The sequence below is a fragment of the Pipra filicauda genome, unplaced genomic scaffold (genome assembly GCF_003945595.2).
Source record: "Pipra filicauda isolate LSUMZ 115617 unplaced genomic scaffold, ASM394559v2 scaffold153_size1761393_pilon, whole genome shotgun sequence".
Classification (NCBI taxonomy): domain Eukaryota; kingdom Metazoa; phylum Chordata; class Aves; order Passeriformes; family Pipridae; genus Pipra; species Pipra filicauda.
The window spans coordinates 1,312,219-1,326,875 of record NW_024104029.1 but is presented as its reverse complement, the minus strand read 5'-3'; the positions used below and the strand labels follow the sequence as shown (position 1 = coordinate 1,326,875).

Sequence of the window (14,657 nt, the reverse complement as noted above, 5' to 3'; positions counted from 1 at the left end):
TTACAAAATTAATTGGGTTCATTAATACTGCTGCCTTCCCCCTTTTGTGATGAAATATATTATTTTCTTATAGTATCTGCCAATAGCTTTTTTTTTTAATAATTATGTTTAATGGCTGTCTTGCAGCGTAAAGGCGTATCTTTCCCTCTCCACATCTTTTTACCATTTTATAGCACATCACAGTGGATTATTTTAAGACATCTTTTCACCAGACCATCCTGACACCAGGCTGCAGCTCGCAGATAAGCTTCTACATTAGTACTCCCCAGACACTGAGCTCTTGCTACAAGTAAGAGATACAAGGAATACTTACAGCACTTCCAGGTCACGCAGAGCCCTAAATGCCCCATCTTCAATACAGCTGATCTGGTTGTAATCCAGTTGCCTGTTAAACAGATTAGGAAGGCATTTGTAAGGGAGAGGCGCGCTGGCAAGGCGAGGTGCAAGGGAAGCCTCCCGAAGGGCCGGCAGAGCAAGGCCACGCGAACAGAAAGGCTCTGGCCATCCCTCCCGTCCGCTCGAGGCTGTCGCACAGCGCGCCGGCCTGCACGCTGCCACAGAAATCCCTTTTTGTTCTCAACTGTCTGCGCAAAACAGCAGCGCTGGGAAAGCTCCAGTAAATAATAACTGCACCTTATATTAAATGCCAAAGGAATGCAATTTCATTACATCAAGAAAAGCTATCCATTAAAAGCTCTCAGCGTCATCTTGCTGAAACAATTTCATTAAGGTAAAGGACGGTAAATCATTTAATGTCACACGCATCCCCTCGGTGACCTAACAGAATCCATTTATCAGAGCAGCCCAGCTGCATGTTAATTTCTTCTGCCATGGTAGAGACCAGGGAGAGACACTACTTTTAGGGGTCTCCCTGCATGCAAGACCGGGTGGGAGGTGTTACCCCCGGGTGTGTGCAGGGATTTAGAATAATAACCTCCTAGAATATGTCTGTATGTAGAAATAACACTGTCCAAGGCATTTACGGACTTGTTTACTTATCTCCTTTAATTCTGCTCCAACTGAAAGTAGTGTGTCTGCTGTAACCTTCAACATATGGTTTTCTACATACTCTGTGCTCTCTGCAATTATATGCAGATAGTATGTTGTAATGGAGTATTCAAAATCTAGACATAAAACTCAGCAACACACCCCATACATTATTAATTGTTAAGTATTAAGTTATGAAAAATTTAGATTCGTTTCTCTGAAGAATATTATTACCTTTTCAATTCAAAACATTTATACAGCACATACAGCTCAATTAAAAATGTCTGCTTAAATTAACAACCATGCAAATACAAAATCACATTTTCTCTACTGATAAAAGCTTTTCCTATATATACCGCAATGCATTTCAGGGCATGATTTGCAAAGCAAAGATGATAAAACCTCACTTTAAACAACTTCTTCAAGCTGGTAGCTTGTCAGTGTCAAATAATATATATGAGTAAATGTGTGTGAACAATACCAAGACAATGAACAAAATACAAATGAACTCTGCCCTTCTGTCTTCAATTATATATTAGCTAGCAGGGCTAATGACGCTTTTACTAAAGCATTTTCTGTGATTCTTCTGAATCTATGATAACATTTTACTTTATTAATAAATCATCACACCCGCTGCTGAATGTAATGTACCAACTTCTATAAAGTTCTTCTAGTTTCATCAATACTTTTCATCTGAATTACTACTACATAGGACTAAAATATTGTCATAACTGTAACAGTGCCTCTATGTCTGTGTACTGAAAGCTAAATGTAACCTATTAGTTCCTGAATATGATCTTTAATCATTGTGGTGCAATGTTACAGCACCAGAGCTGCAGTGTCGGAATATTTAAGCCTTCAATATTTACTAATGAATTTCATTTAACAATTAAGCTAATAGCCCTTTTATTTTAAAGAGGTAAAATATATACAGAGTACAATTCTATAACCCCTTGAACAATTTATCAAAGCTATTTAAATTAGTACAATGGCATGAAATGTTACCCTTGACACAATACAAAAGAGAAATTGTTTCCAGACAAATTGGAAAAATCTTTTAATGCCATCAAATTTGCCTAATGCAGTCTGCAGGTTAATCTGTAAAAGGGTGAGCTGTATGTTTGCCCATATCTTATTATCCTTAGTTGTCAATGTATAAATCAGTGCTGACACAGCTTCTTCTAAATCATCCATATTATACACAAAGGAAAATCTTTTAACAGTGGAGAAAGCACTTGAGCAAATCTTGCCCTACACAAACTAAAAGGCAGATTTCTTCCACAAGACTAGCAGCACTTGTGGTGCACCCGAAAACTTTTGGACTTCTTCCTTTAATGAGTCACCATGATCACTATCTTAGTGAAGGGTGAGTTGCTTCCATTTAAACCTTCTTACCAGAAAGATTACTATGTTTGTTCTGAACTAATGAGTTGGTTTTTGCTTGCGGAAGGGAATTTTGGAGATGGGAGATGAGAAATATTTCTTAGTTTTAAAAATTACTGTCTTTGAAAGCTACTACTCTCTTTATGCCATCAGTTACAACCATGATACAAAACAATTAGACACAGAGTATGAAAAACAATTGGTATGAGATATTTTTTTTTTTTTTTTAGTTATGAAAAGGACATGACTTTGAAGACTGTGTGCCTGGCTTGAACAGCAATTTAGGGTAGAAGTAAAGTTTAAGGTAAGAATATCCACTGCATATATGACCCAGACAGAAAGTTAGACAATATTTCACAACCAGCATAACAATAACTTATAATGTCCCTCTAGCAGATATACTGAAGCAGTCTGAATTTTTTTTATAAAACTGGTTCCTGATAACAAGTTATGTGAGTGCTATGACGTAACACATAAGCAAGAATACTAGAATAAAAAGGTACATGCTTCTTTAATTTTAAGTTGTTTTATAATTTAAGCATAATGACTTTCAAAACCACACCTAAAAATCTACAATACCAGCACCAAGTTATTGAGTATACCAATAACCTTAACACCATTTTAGAAAGCCTTTTTTTCCCCCAAGAGCTGCTTTTCTTCTTTTCAAATCATTAGAACAGTCTAAGAACAGAGTCTGATCAGACATGGACCAGCAGCTCCAGCCCATTCTCATCCTTCCTCTCTCTCTAGTCTTCCTTCATCATCTTCCTGCCAGTCCTATCTCCATTCTGTGTCTTTTCTATGTGGGATCTCTCCATAGTTTTGTAAAGATGCTGTTCCTTTCTGCCTCCAACCTTCACAAAGCATCTTCAGCACTGCCATTCCCATGAAGCTCATAAAACACAAAACAACTGTCTCGCTCAAAATCTTTCCGTCATTGCAAAGAATTAGTTGGATTTTACACCCATATCTGCAGCATTACCTGGGTATTTAATATACTCACTACTCTACCGCTACTTAAAAGGTTAATGTCTATGCGAGCTCAGCAATAAGAAATAGTAAGAACTAAATAAAAAGCATTCAACTAAGCTTAAAAATGCTTTTCATTTATTGCTCTTGCTGATACATCTTGCATTGTAGAAACATATTGCTAACTTATATTTTCTTCCCTTTTAGCAATGTTGTCTACCAGATAATGATAAATAAATATCTTAAAATAAACTTTGTTATCCCACAAGAATCACATTTAATGACTAAGAGAAGATATTGCATACATTTAAAAACTACTACTCTCATACAGAAAAAAACTGTCATCTGATTCTTGACAGAGAAAACCTTCTTTACTCATTTCTAGAGGCTGTTGAAAATTGGGACAATTTCAAACAATTTCTCTGCTTTACTCTCCTGTTTTTCACAGCTTGAGGACACTTTGTAGTCCTGTGCTAGAGAGGTACTCCTCAGCTTTACCTTCTTCTCCTTTGTTCGGAAATTATTACGTTCTCCCCGTGTATCAACTTAATGATAAACTCTGTTTAAGAAGTCATCAGAAAAAGTGAGAAGCCTTTCTACATCCCTGCAATAGCTTTCTCCCTAGAAAATATTTAGAAAAAGTTTTAGCATATTGTGTGCTGGATTTCACAACAGTAAAGTCTTTCCTTGAGTGCACAATATTTATCACCACAATGCAATTTTTGGAAACAGTCACTCTTTTTAATGTCTCCTTGTATTTTTTACAGCAGAACCGAGTTGTTTCTTATTTCTTACTTCCCTTCTCCAGTTCAAGGTGAATCAATAATTTGACAGATTAGTTGAAAAAGACGTAACAAAATCATGCAAGAATTTATTCTTTTACCAAACTTCAAAGAACTGCTTGTTTCCCATGACTATTACTATTTATTTTGATTATTCTTTCATTTGGAAGTCAAGGGTCTTTTTTTTCTACTTGCTCTTTATTTTACTAATGTAGTTAATTTTGTTCTTTACTAAATTTCCCCTACAAAACAGTTCAGATGAATATTTTTTCTTAATATACATAATAAAGCAAACTATTAACTTTTTCCTTTTATCTGAAAATAACAAGCAAGACTTGCAATACATCCAGGTAAACTATACTTACTAAATAAACTAGAAGAAAAGGTACAACTGATTAATTGTTTAATCCCCTCAAACCTGTCTAACACTCTACTTAGTTAAACCCAGAATTATCTTGCAGGAGGAAAATAAAATTGAAAAAAGTAAAAATTAAACAGAAGAATGCTATCCAAAGTAGAATGCACACAAAATGAACAATCTATATATTATGTGATGCAAAGATACTATCACATCAGTAAGAAATATTTTTAATGAAATAATGAAAATAAAACTTTAAAAATAGTATTGAAATAGTATTAATTTAAACAGTCAGAAAGAACTTCCCCCCCTCCAAAGGCCACAGGGTCATCGACCTGTTTGGCAACAAGAGCTTTAGGGGGTACTAAAAAAGTGTACCTATTCTTTTCTTCAAGCCTTCAGAGCTATTTCTGATTTTAATAAAAATCTTAAGCACACATAGAGTATATTTCAGTAACATCCCGTGAAAACCCTTCTTGACGTATACCTGAAATGCAGGTGGCTGAACAGACTAGCAGTCCAGTAAGAGCGTCCCAGAGAGTCCCAGTAAGAGTGAGCATAAGAAACACCAAATTCTAAATTTTTAAACATGTCTTAGACAAGCAATGCATTCGGTACAGGTAAGTAGACAAATATACTTCCAGTCACAGTGGAATTTTGTGCAAGATCTGAGAAGAAATCAGTACCTAGAACATCTTCAGCAGGACTCTCTTTTTCAACTGCTAATAATTGAACATAAAAACAAAGTCCAATCATTCCCAACGAAGATTAACACAAAATTCATTTATGTCTTTAGTGGCAATGTCAGTTTTAAAATCTTTCACAATCAGCATAACAGAGGCATCAGGGCAACACCAAGTAGTATCAATCAAGGTTTTGAACAAAGGTTACTATAATGGAAAGGAGTTTGATTTGATGCTGGTGACTGTCTCTCTCTCCACTAATTCTTCATTTTCCCAGGCAATTTAATCTGTGAAGCCACTACATTGCCCTGCAGCCTTTATCCCTGGTGTGACAGCTACACTCTCCCCTTCTTGCTGGAAAAAAATGGAACCAAATGAACACAAAGAAAAGAGTAGTCAAAAGTAAGGCCTAGAGCATTACAAGAAAAACAGAGCAGCAGATCCTTGAAGCAGATATGATGAAAATGTTCCTTGCTATTTTTGATATTATTTGAGGTTGCATATATTTAGCATCACAATTCTGCCATGATGTTGGTATATTCCTTTCTGTCCTCTGCCAAGTATTGATTATGCAGAGGAAGAAAAAACTGGTATCTTAGAAAATTTTACACACTTGACATGGAAAAGTCATAACGCCAAAATCTATTGTTCTTTCAGTGGTTCTTTACATCTGTTGTAACCCAGCTATTTTTCTTCCTACTAACCAGATTCAAAAAATAACCCATCCAAACGAACAATTTGGGCACCCAATGCATTTTCTTACCATCTTAAATATAAACAAAATTCCTGAAGTTGGGAAGATTTTAAACATCTTTCACATCCAGCAAGAGTACTATATCACCAGGGAGGGTTATGAAACCATAATTAACATGTATATTAAAAAAATCTGTGTTTAATTTGCCATTTATATGATAATTTCTATTTATTTTTAAAAAACAGTGGGTGCCACTATGTTCTCTGAAGAATCTAACTTCTTGGTGAATACTTTTCTCCCTGAAAAAGTAGCAAGTTAGAAGTAACTTTCAGAATTATATTTCCAGAATTTGCAGCCTAATTTCAATCAAGTCCCAGATCAGGAGTTATACTAAAAGTGTATTACTCCTCAAGTCATTCAAGAACAATTTCTTGAACAGAAAAATTGAAACTTTGACACACAGCAGCTATTTTTTTATTACATCTGAATGGTCGAAATACTGGATACTGGGTTTCTAGTCTGGAGAATGGCTACAAAATAAGCCATTTTTTGTCACTTTTACTGAAGAACATAATTATTTACAAACAATTAGGCTGCACTGGTGAGCATGAAGAGAAGGACACTCTTTTTGGCCTTTGGGAGATGACATCTAAGTTTGTGAGATGGCAACTGGTATTAGCCTCCCCTGTAGAAGACAGACTGAATTCAAACAGGGCCACCAATGTGAGAAGCTTGAAGCAAGTGACATCTGGGGATAGTCTGCAAGAACTGCATTTGTTGGGCCCTAAGAGAGACAGCAAAGAGGGAATCTTATTGCTGCCTACAACTACCTCAAGTGAGAGTACAGATGGAGCCAGATTATTCTCAATTATGAGATGTATAAGAAGTTGGAAAATAGGTAATTTCAATTAGATGTAAAGTAGATTTGTGAGGCCTGAAGGTTTCTCAGGGGTTTTCTTATTCTTTTTACCATGAAGATGTGGCAGGTTGCCTGGGTTGCCAATTCTCATAATGTTTTATCTATTATGCTTTTATCTTCTACAGAATCTATACTGCGAGTGTTATTGAGATGTCCAGAAAGAAAATATCATGGAAGTATTTTATGGAAACTAGACAGCTTCTTCTGACAAACACCAAGAGGACTCTAGAGCTTACATACTAGCAGGAGATCGTAGTGGTATCATCAACCTTAAAGGAAGCAATTTCCTTCAGATCATCTGAGTTAACACCTTTGCTCCACAAAGACTAGAATGATACAATAAAATATGCTATCAGGTCAAGTTCTGTGAAATTTGTTAACCACCTTTGAAACAGCTTAGTAGAGCTACTGTATGTCAGGGTTATCAATTGTTCCATGTTAAAAAAAAAGCAGCTCACTAATTTATATTGAAATTTATGTAATTACTGTTACTGTTGCTATACATAGCAAATCTTGGATTTACAACATGTTCTAATACAGATTTCTTTATTCTTTGTACCTTCATCCATCTCTTACATGAGTTTGGAAGAGATCAAACATCTCTAACGTTGCTCAACTACTGGGCAATTACAGAAGAAAGGCCAAAACTAGAACAAATATTGAATTCTCAGTAAGTACATACATGTATTTGGTTCCTGGACTTTAGATTAAACACCTTCATAGATTCAGAGAGTCATTTTGGTTGAAAAAGACCTGTAAGACCATCGAGTCCAACTGTAAACCTGACACTGCCAAGTCCACCACTCAACCATGTCTCTTAGTGCCACACCTACACATTTTTTAAATACCTCCAGTGATGGTGACTCAACATCTTCCCTGGACAGTCTGTTCCAATGCTTGATAACACTTTTGGTGAAGAAATTTTCCCTAACATTCAATCCAAACCTTCCCTGGTGCCACTTGAGGCTGTTTCTTCTCATCCTCTCTCTCACTTGATATTTGGGAAAGAGACTGACACTCACCTGGCTACAACCTCCTTTCAGGCAGTTCAATTCCTCTGTTTGCAAAGTGATGCTTTCTATACCTATCACTTATCATCTGTCTCTTTAGTTTCCTTGAACAATTAAATAAAACCTGTAAAATTCTTCCCATCATCCTTCTCTAAGAGTAATGTCCAAGGCTAGATGGAAGGCTGGTGTTTGTATCTCCTTGCCTCAGATTCTGGAAAGGCACAATGGCCTGGCCTAGTTACATAAATGCTGTGCTAGAATCCACCAAACTCACCCCATAAACTCATTTTTCATTCTGTAGAGGGACTGTAGAGGGATCATAAAGTTTTCAGATTAGGAGTTTGGTGGTGCTTATTTTTTTTCTCCTGGGAGCAGTAAGGAGATATCTGTAGTATTTATTCTATCACAATAAAAATAACATCATAGATATGATTTAGACTCTGTGTCAATGCTAAGGACTTTATGATTTTATTGCTTTTTTTAAATTATCTTCCCAAACGAGAAAGGCTTTAAAGGGAAGATCCACTGTTTATGCAAGTTTTGGACATAATAAAGGATCCTTAGATTGAAAATACACACTAAGATAGAAATAGTATATCAGATAAAGATTAGCATCCTAGTGCAGTTTCTGACTGGAGCTACCTCACCATATATAAGTACACTTATATTCTACTACTGCTTTGCCATTAGAATATTCTCAATGATGCTGTTATTTTTTACTAAAAAAGTTTTTTTCTGTAGCTGTATAAATTTTCAAACATAAAAGATCATGCAGAAAAATGCAGGCTTCTCCTTGTGGCAAAGCCTCTTTTTGACCATGAATAGTGATGGGATCAGTTCCAAAAAAACCTCAAAAAATATCAATTAAACAAAGTAACAAAACTACTTCAAGAAGCACTTGTATGTTTTGGAACATAATGGATTTGAACGTAACAGTTTTTCCACTGAGGTATGGTAGGATTTCCCTGCAGGGAGGAACTGTAGTAGGTCAAACTCTTGGGCATTCTGCTAAGTCTTTGAAAAGATATCTTCCCCACCAATTTTGTTGCAGTGTTGCAGGCAGCAGAATGAAGTAGTGCCCATCACAGGAAGAGGGAAATGCAAAGGGCTGCCTGTCCCGTCTTCTCCTACTGGGGATACATGATCATGACCCTCCCTTTGTAATCACAGAGCACTCTTTTCAAATAGAAATTTCATCTTTCTCTTTAACATCGACAACCCCATTTAATAAAAGGTGTTTCAGTAGAAATTAGATGAAAACCTCCTACAATGACCTAATATTTCCCTATATTTATTGATGTCACATAAGATATCAATCATATTTTTTCACAGTTGCATCTGACTTCCCTGGTTGTTTGTAAGTGATGAGTCCTTAGCTTACAGCAGGGGTTATAGATTTTGAGGGAATGACCTTACATTTCCTACCACAGAAGTTCATCATAGTCTTCAGATTGTTCAGCTTGTTCAGTCCACTAAGCTGATCTACCATTTTAAACAGAACATCACTGCTTTGCTTTGCTTGAAACTCACATATTTCCACATTTAGAAGCCATAAGAATTCAAAACCTGCCCATGAACTTCAGGGTCACCATCTCCAGGAAAGTGAGTATCTTTCTTTCAGAAAAGGCCACAGAAGAAAACTGTGTAAGAAAAATAGTCACACAAGTATAAAAATATATGCTATCAAAACTAGATAATAGTATGATTTTTCTTTCTTTTATACAAGCAAACCAATGTCAAACTTTTGGAATCAAAGCAAAATGATTTTTTCCTCATGAAACAATAAAATGTTTCAAACTGCCTGACATTCAAATGTTAAACTCAGGTTCCATAAACTAATAGTTATAATGCCATGTTGTCTTCAACTCTATTTCAATGTTTTACATTTCATGTAAGGCAGTTTTAGAATGTTTAAGACACATTGAAGTATTTTGGCAAAACAAATGGTAAGTATTGGTTTTATGCAGAGATTCCTTAAGCAGCTATAATAGTGCTTAGAAAAATGATATCTGATACAATAAAAGGACATTGTATTGACAAAGCGTTATCATTAGAATATATAGAAGAAAGAAGAAAATACTTACAGATTTTTTATGTCCACTGCTCCTCGGAATGCCTTCCTTGGTATTGCTTGAATTTGATTTTCACTAAGATCACTAAGGAAAAAAAATAAATTAAATGTCAAAATGCCATATATATATTTAGTTCTGTGTAAAACACAAAGGAAATATATGAAAATAATTTCAGTCATTAGTGTTCAGTCAGTGTTTTCAATTAAGCTTATTTTATTTCCTTAACTGATTTTTAATTGAAGAAAAACAAGTAGCAATAATAGTCAAATTAGTTTATCTGTGTTCCACTAAGGAGTTCCTTTACAAACAGCAACATGTATGCCAAACAAATAATTTAACAGTGAAGGCAGAAATTATTTAATTTTTAACTGGGTGTTTTCACTTTTCAACCATTCCAAATCCATGACATTAAATGTTTGATAGTATGTTCAGCTTTATGTAAGGAAGACTGAACTCCAGCAAAACAAACAAATAGTGAGATGTTGAGAAACAACTATGAAGCTGTGTAATATGAGAGATCAATATGTTTCTGATTTTTGTTTCATATATTTTAAAAGAAAGCACCATATATTTTAAAAAAAGGCATTAAAGTCATCCTGCAGCAGATATCTCATGTTCCTCCCCAAAATCCCTGTATGACCAGCTGTACCACATTATCTGAAACTATTATCTTTTACAAAAGAGAAATAGTATTAAATATATTACAAAATTATTATTCAGTAATATTTTTTTGTTATCAGTATGAATAAACAGCCTTTTTTTTCTGAAATTCAGACACATTTTTGTCCTTCACAGTTCCATACTGGAAATAAAATCTTAAAAACTGTAATAAAGACAGTAGCAGAGGAGACACAAAACAAAAATAAACTAGAATCCAGAGCTTTTCATTTATGCTATGCACTGTTAACAAGCAATGCAGCACAACAGAAGATGATCAATGCATTAAAGTCAGTTTGGAGGTTTCATTTCAGACAATAATTTGCTTCCCTGAACCAAACACACCTATTACACAATGTACACAAATGTTTGAAGGCCTTCAAAGGGACCTTGGTGTATTAAAATTAAGAAGTCAGACCTTCTTTTGGAAGCCCTGTGAGATGCATCTACCTATACACAATATGGGGAACACAATTAATTTCATTAAGAAGTTTGCTTGAGCATCTGACTAAAATGTACAAACAAATAAGTAGCATAGAGGTGTCCCTACACAGGGATTTTCAGTCCATTTGCACAGCAGTTTTCTTGTGGTTAATTAGCTTTCATTTTGCTAAAACCAAACAAGGATCCGCAGTCCAAAAGCAAACCAAATGCAATCCAACTCCTAACAGAAGTAAAGTTTTGCTATGCCTTGCATAGAGACATCTTTAGACGACCTATTTTAGAGAAAGCTTTTAGGGAAACATTGCAGAACTGCACATAGAAATAAGAGATCTAGCTCAGATTAGGTGAATAAGCAAGAATCATTTAGCTGATTAGACACAAACGGTCACACTTCTGACATAGTCCTTCTCTAAAACGTAATCTAGCACGAGCTCATATTTCCAGTTCTGAGCAATCACTCCTGAAGATCTTTCAGATTTATGAACATGCAAAAAATAATTTGAGGACTTTATAAAACCCCATACTCCCCAACTTAAACAAAATTAATATAATTATTTTGAAAATAATTCCACATATATTGACAGCAATTTTGTTTTATTCAATTCATTGTTAATTTATGGAAAATCACTCTCTATTTACTAAATTTTTCACAGTTCACGCACCTAATTGCACTGCAAAGTATACTTAAAAGTAGACCCAATTTTACTACTATTAGTCATGTGTGAAAAACAGAGAATCTGTGAGCTGTGATTTAATTTTCAAGCCACCTAAGTAATCTTGAAATGGGATATAACTGCATTGCTCTGACAATAAATTCAGTGGCAATGAATGTAAAAGCAGCCTTCAGCATTTGTTACGGTAACATGATTTAACAGCCTACTTCCTTGAAAAAAAATTCCCTTATAAGCATACAACACAAATATCTATATTTACACTTCTCTTTAATTGACTAATACACTTTACCTATATCAAAATTGTGCGTGAAGTGGTTAGACTAGCAGTTGGGATTTGTATCATGTTAGTTTATAATAGAGATGTATGTATATATCCATTGCTGTACTCATAAATATATACTGCAGGAGATAATGGGTAACAGTGCATTAAGTTTTTTATGGCATTTGATAGAGTATCATCATTCACCATTTTATATAATTTAAAAAAAGTGGAAGATGAGCAATATTGAGACAATACATAAATTATTTTAAAAAATCTAATAGAAAATATCAATGATCAAAATTTTTCTTTCCTTGCCTAAAGGCAAGTCTTAGCACAAACACAGCGACTTACAAGTGACAGCTATTGTGCCAGGTTCCTCAACACACAGTACACCAAGGTTGTATGCTTGCATAGGTACATCTGTGCATATGCATGTGCAAAAACAGCGGACTAACTTTTTGCATGCTAGATTTACTGCTGGGTCCACACAGTTAACACCATCTCCATGTAGCACGGGCTCAAGAAGACTGAAGTACAGTGTTCCCTGCTAATTTTAGCACATTTCAAATGTAAACTACTTGACTGCAAATGTTCCCAACCTCGCTATACAAGGCGCTGTTTAAAGCATCCCTCTAAATGTGGAGAGCTAAGTAAGGTTGGCATATATTGTTTTCCAAGAGTAATTTTCTGCAATGTATCAGCTGCATTTGTAAAACCTTCTTGGAACTGTTTCTGTAACAAAAGTGTAAGTTCATTTCTACACTACAAAATTCTACCTCTCATAAAAAATATCATTTTCAACACAAAACTTATGTCTCATTATAGCAGAAAAGTTTTTAGTAATTATTTATTGATTGCTTCAAGTTTTCATCTGCTCCGTCTAAAACGGTTTCCTTATAAAAACCTTGAGGGGTTTAAACAAACATTCAGCTTTTTCTTGCATAAATTATACCTATATTTCACGACTCAGAAGCTGCTGTGTGGCCATTTTTATTAATGTTTGAACCCCTTCCACTGCAATTCTTGGACAGTTCACAAAAAAGGTCACAAGCAGCATAAGGTGCACTGTGACTTTCAGGGGAAATGGGGCAAAAATCTATTTTGTAGGTAAACCCAGACAATTTGCAGGTCATTACATTACATTGATTTGACTTTGCAAATTATATTCTGCATTGGAGAAAGGTGCAAATCTCCTTTTCAGCCTGATGGTCATTGTTTTTCTGCAGTAATAACTACGAAGACTTCAGCTCCCATTTCAAAAATAGGCAGCACTTGAATATAAATTATGATGCCACTTGGTACCCCTAAATTTAAAGAGGGTCAATAAAATTTAAGCCATGAAATGAAACATCCTACTTTTACAAGAAATTAATTTGTATTTCTGAAAAAAAGGCATGAACTTGCTTCACATTCGAAAGCAGCAATCTGACCAAGACATTTTCATTGGAACAAATTGTTCTCCATTATTATTACAGCCCAAGACCTTACATCAAAATCCATCATCCCTCTGCTGGAATAGCACACTTGATTAAAAAATCCTTTGTATACAGCTAGAGTGAAAAAGACAAGGCTATCCCACAGAATTTTACTTTTTTTTAAATAGAGCACAATGATCTGGCAAGATGTTTTGACAAATTCATTTCTGTGCAGATTCTAGCTGTCACAGAGACCTCTTTCAACTAAGTTGTTCTTGACTCCATTATATCATTCCTAGAAAGATATATTCCCAATTATTAAGTCTGAAGTAGAGTACCTTAGACTTTCAAGAAAATTCCTTAGTGCAACTTTGTGGGTTTCATTAATGTCACTCTCTGGTGGGCAGAGCACCTTCATCCCATATCTCCTTGCTCTGGCATTACTAAACCTGTGCTCAGGACCAGGTGTAACTTCAGTCTCTCTGAATGTGAGATGTTCTCAAGGAGAGCACTCAGGTTTGCTTCTTCAAATCAAAAGGTGGCACTGTAATACTGGGGTTAAATAGAAGATTTGCACACAAAAGCCACCTGGGCAGATTAGGCTGGCAGGAGCTGATACAGGCTCTTTTTAGAGGAGCCACAAATGAGCACCACTGCTGCTCTAGATGCAACTGAACCAACCTAGTTACAGGGGTTTGTTTCAGGTATGTTTAAACTGTATACATGTCAAGAATTCTTCTGAGTTGTAATATTCTGGCTGCAACCTCATTTTCTCAAATGTAAAACCAGAATACCAGAATCCATACACCAAACAAAGCTGAATCCCACTCTAAATGAAGATACACAGAGCAGAATGCACAAAGATTCCTGAACTTTTGTCCAACTACAGCAATTCTTTGAAAAACTTGCATACCTTTTTTTTCCCCCACAGAAGGTCAGGTGTATTGTTCTAAATCAGAAACTAAATATGTTGCATGTGAATAAATACTACTTCTTATAATTAACATAGTCTATCCAAGTATTCAAACTCATCAATAAAACCAGAAATACTACAGATCCTCTAAGGTCTGCAATCAAGTAAGTCCTGGAATTACTGTGCTTATGTAAAATATAATTTATTTTTAAACAAACAGGATCAAGGCAATTTATATGCAATATACACTGATAAGAACATATGCCTCAGCTTTTAAACAAATCTCCAAAGATTAAAGATTTCATTCTGATATTCTGACAAAGCAATTTGACTTCTCTAATTTGAAATTATGCCTAAAAGAATGTAGATTTCTGTATTTCACAAACCAATGAAATTGGAAAAAAATTAATAACACCCTCAAAAAACCCTTCACTC

The 14,657-nt window shown here is 35.2% G+C and overlaps 1 protein-coding gene across 16 annotated transcripts in view; it reads right to left on the bottom strand.

Moving 5' to 3' along the window:
* Nucleotides 1–14,657, bottom strand: part of SLIT2 (slit guidance ligand 2) — a 266,811-nt gene that overhangs the window by 104,283 nt on the left and 147,871 nt on the right. For all 16 annotated transcript variants that reach the window (XM_039379040.1, XM_039379041.1, XM_039379037.1 and 13 more), the window contains exons 5-6: nucleotides 9,870–9,941; nucleotides 314–385 (exon numbers count right to left, since the gene is read on the bottom strand). In XM_039379040.1, the coding sequence (XP_039234974.1) occupies nucleotides 314–385; nucleotides 9,870–9,941 (144 nt within the window). The remainder of the gene's footprint in view (nucleotides 1–313; nucleotides 386–9,869; nucleotides 9,942–14,657) is intronic.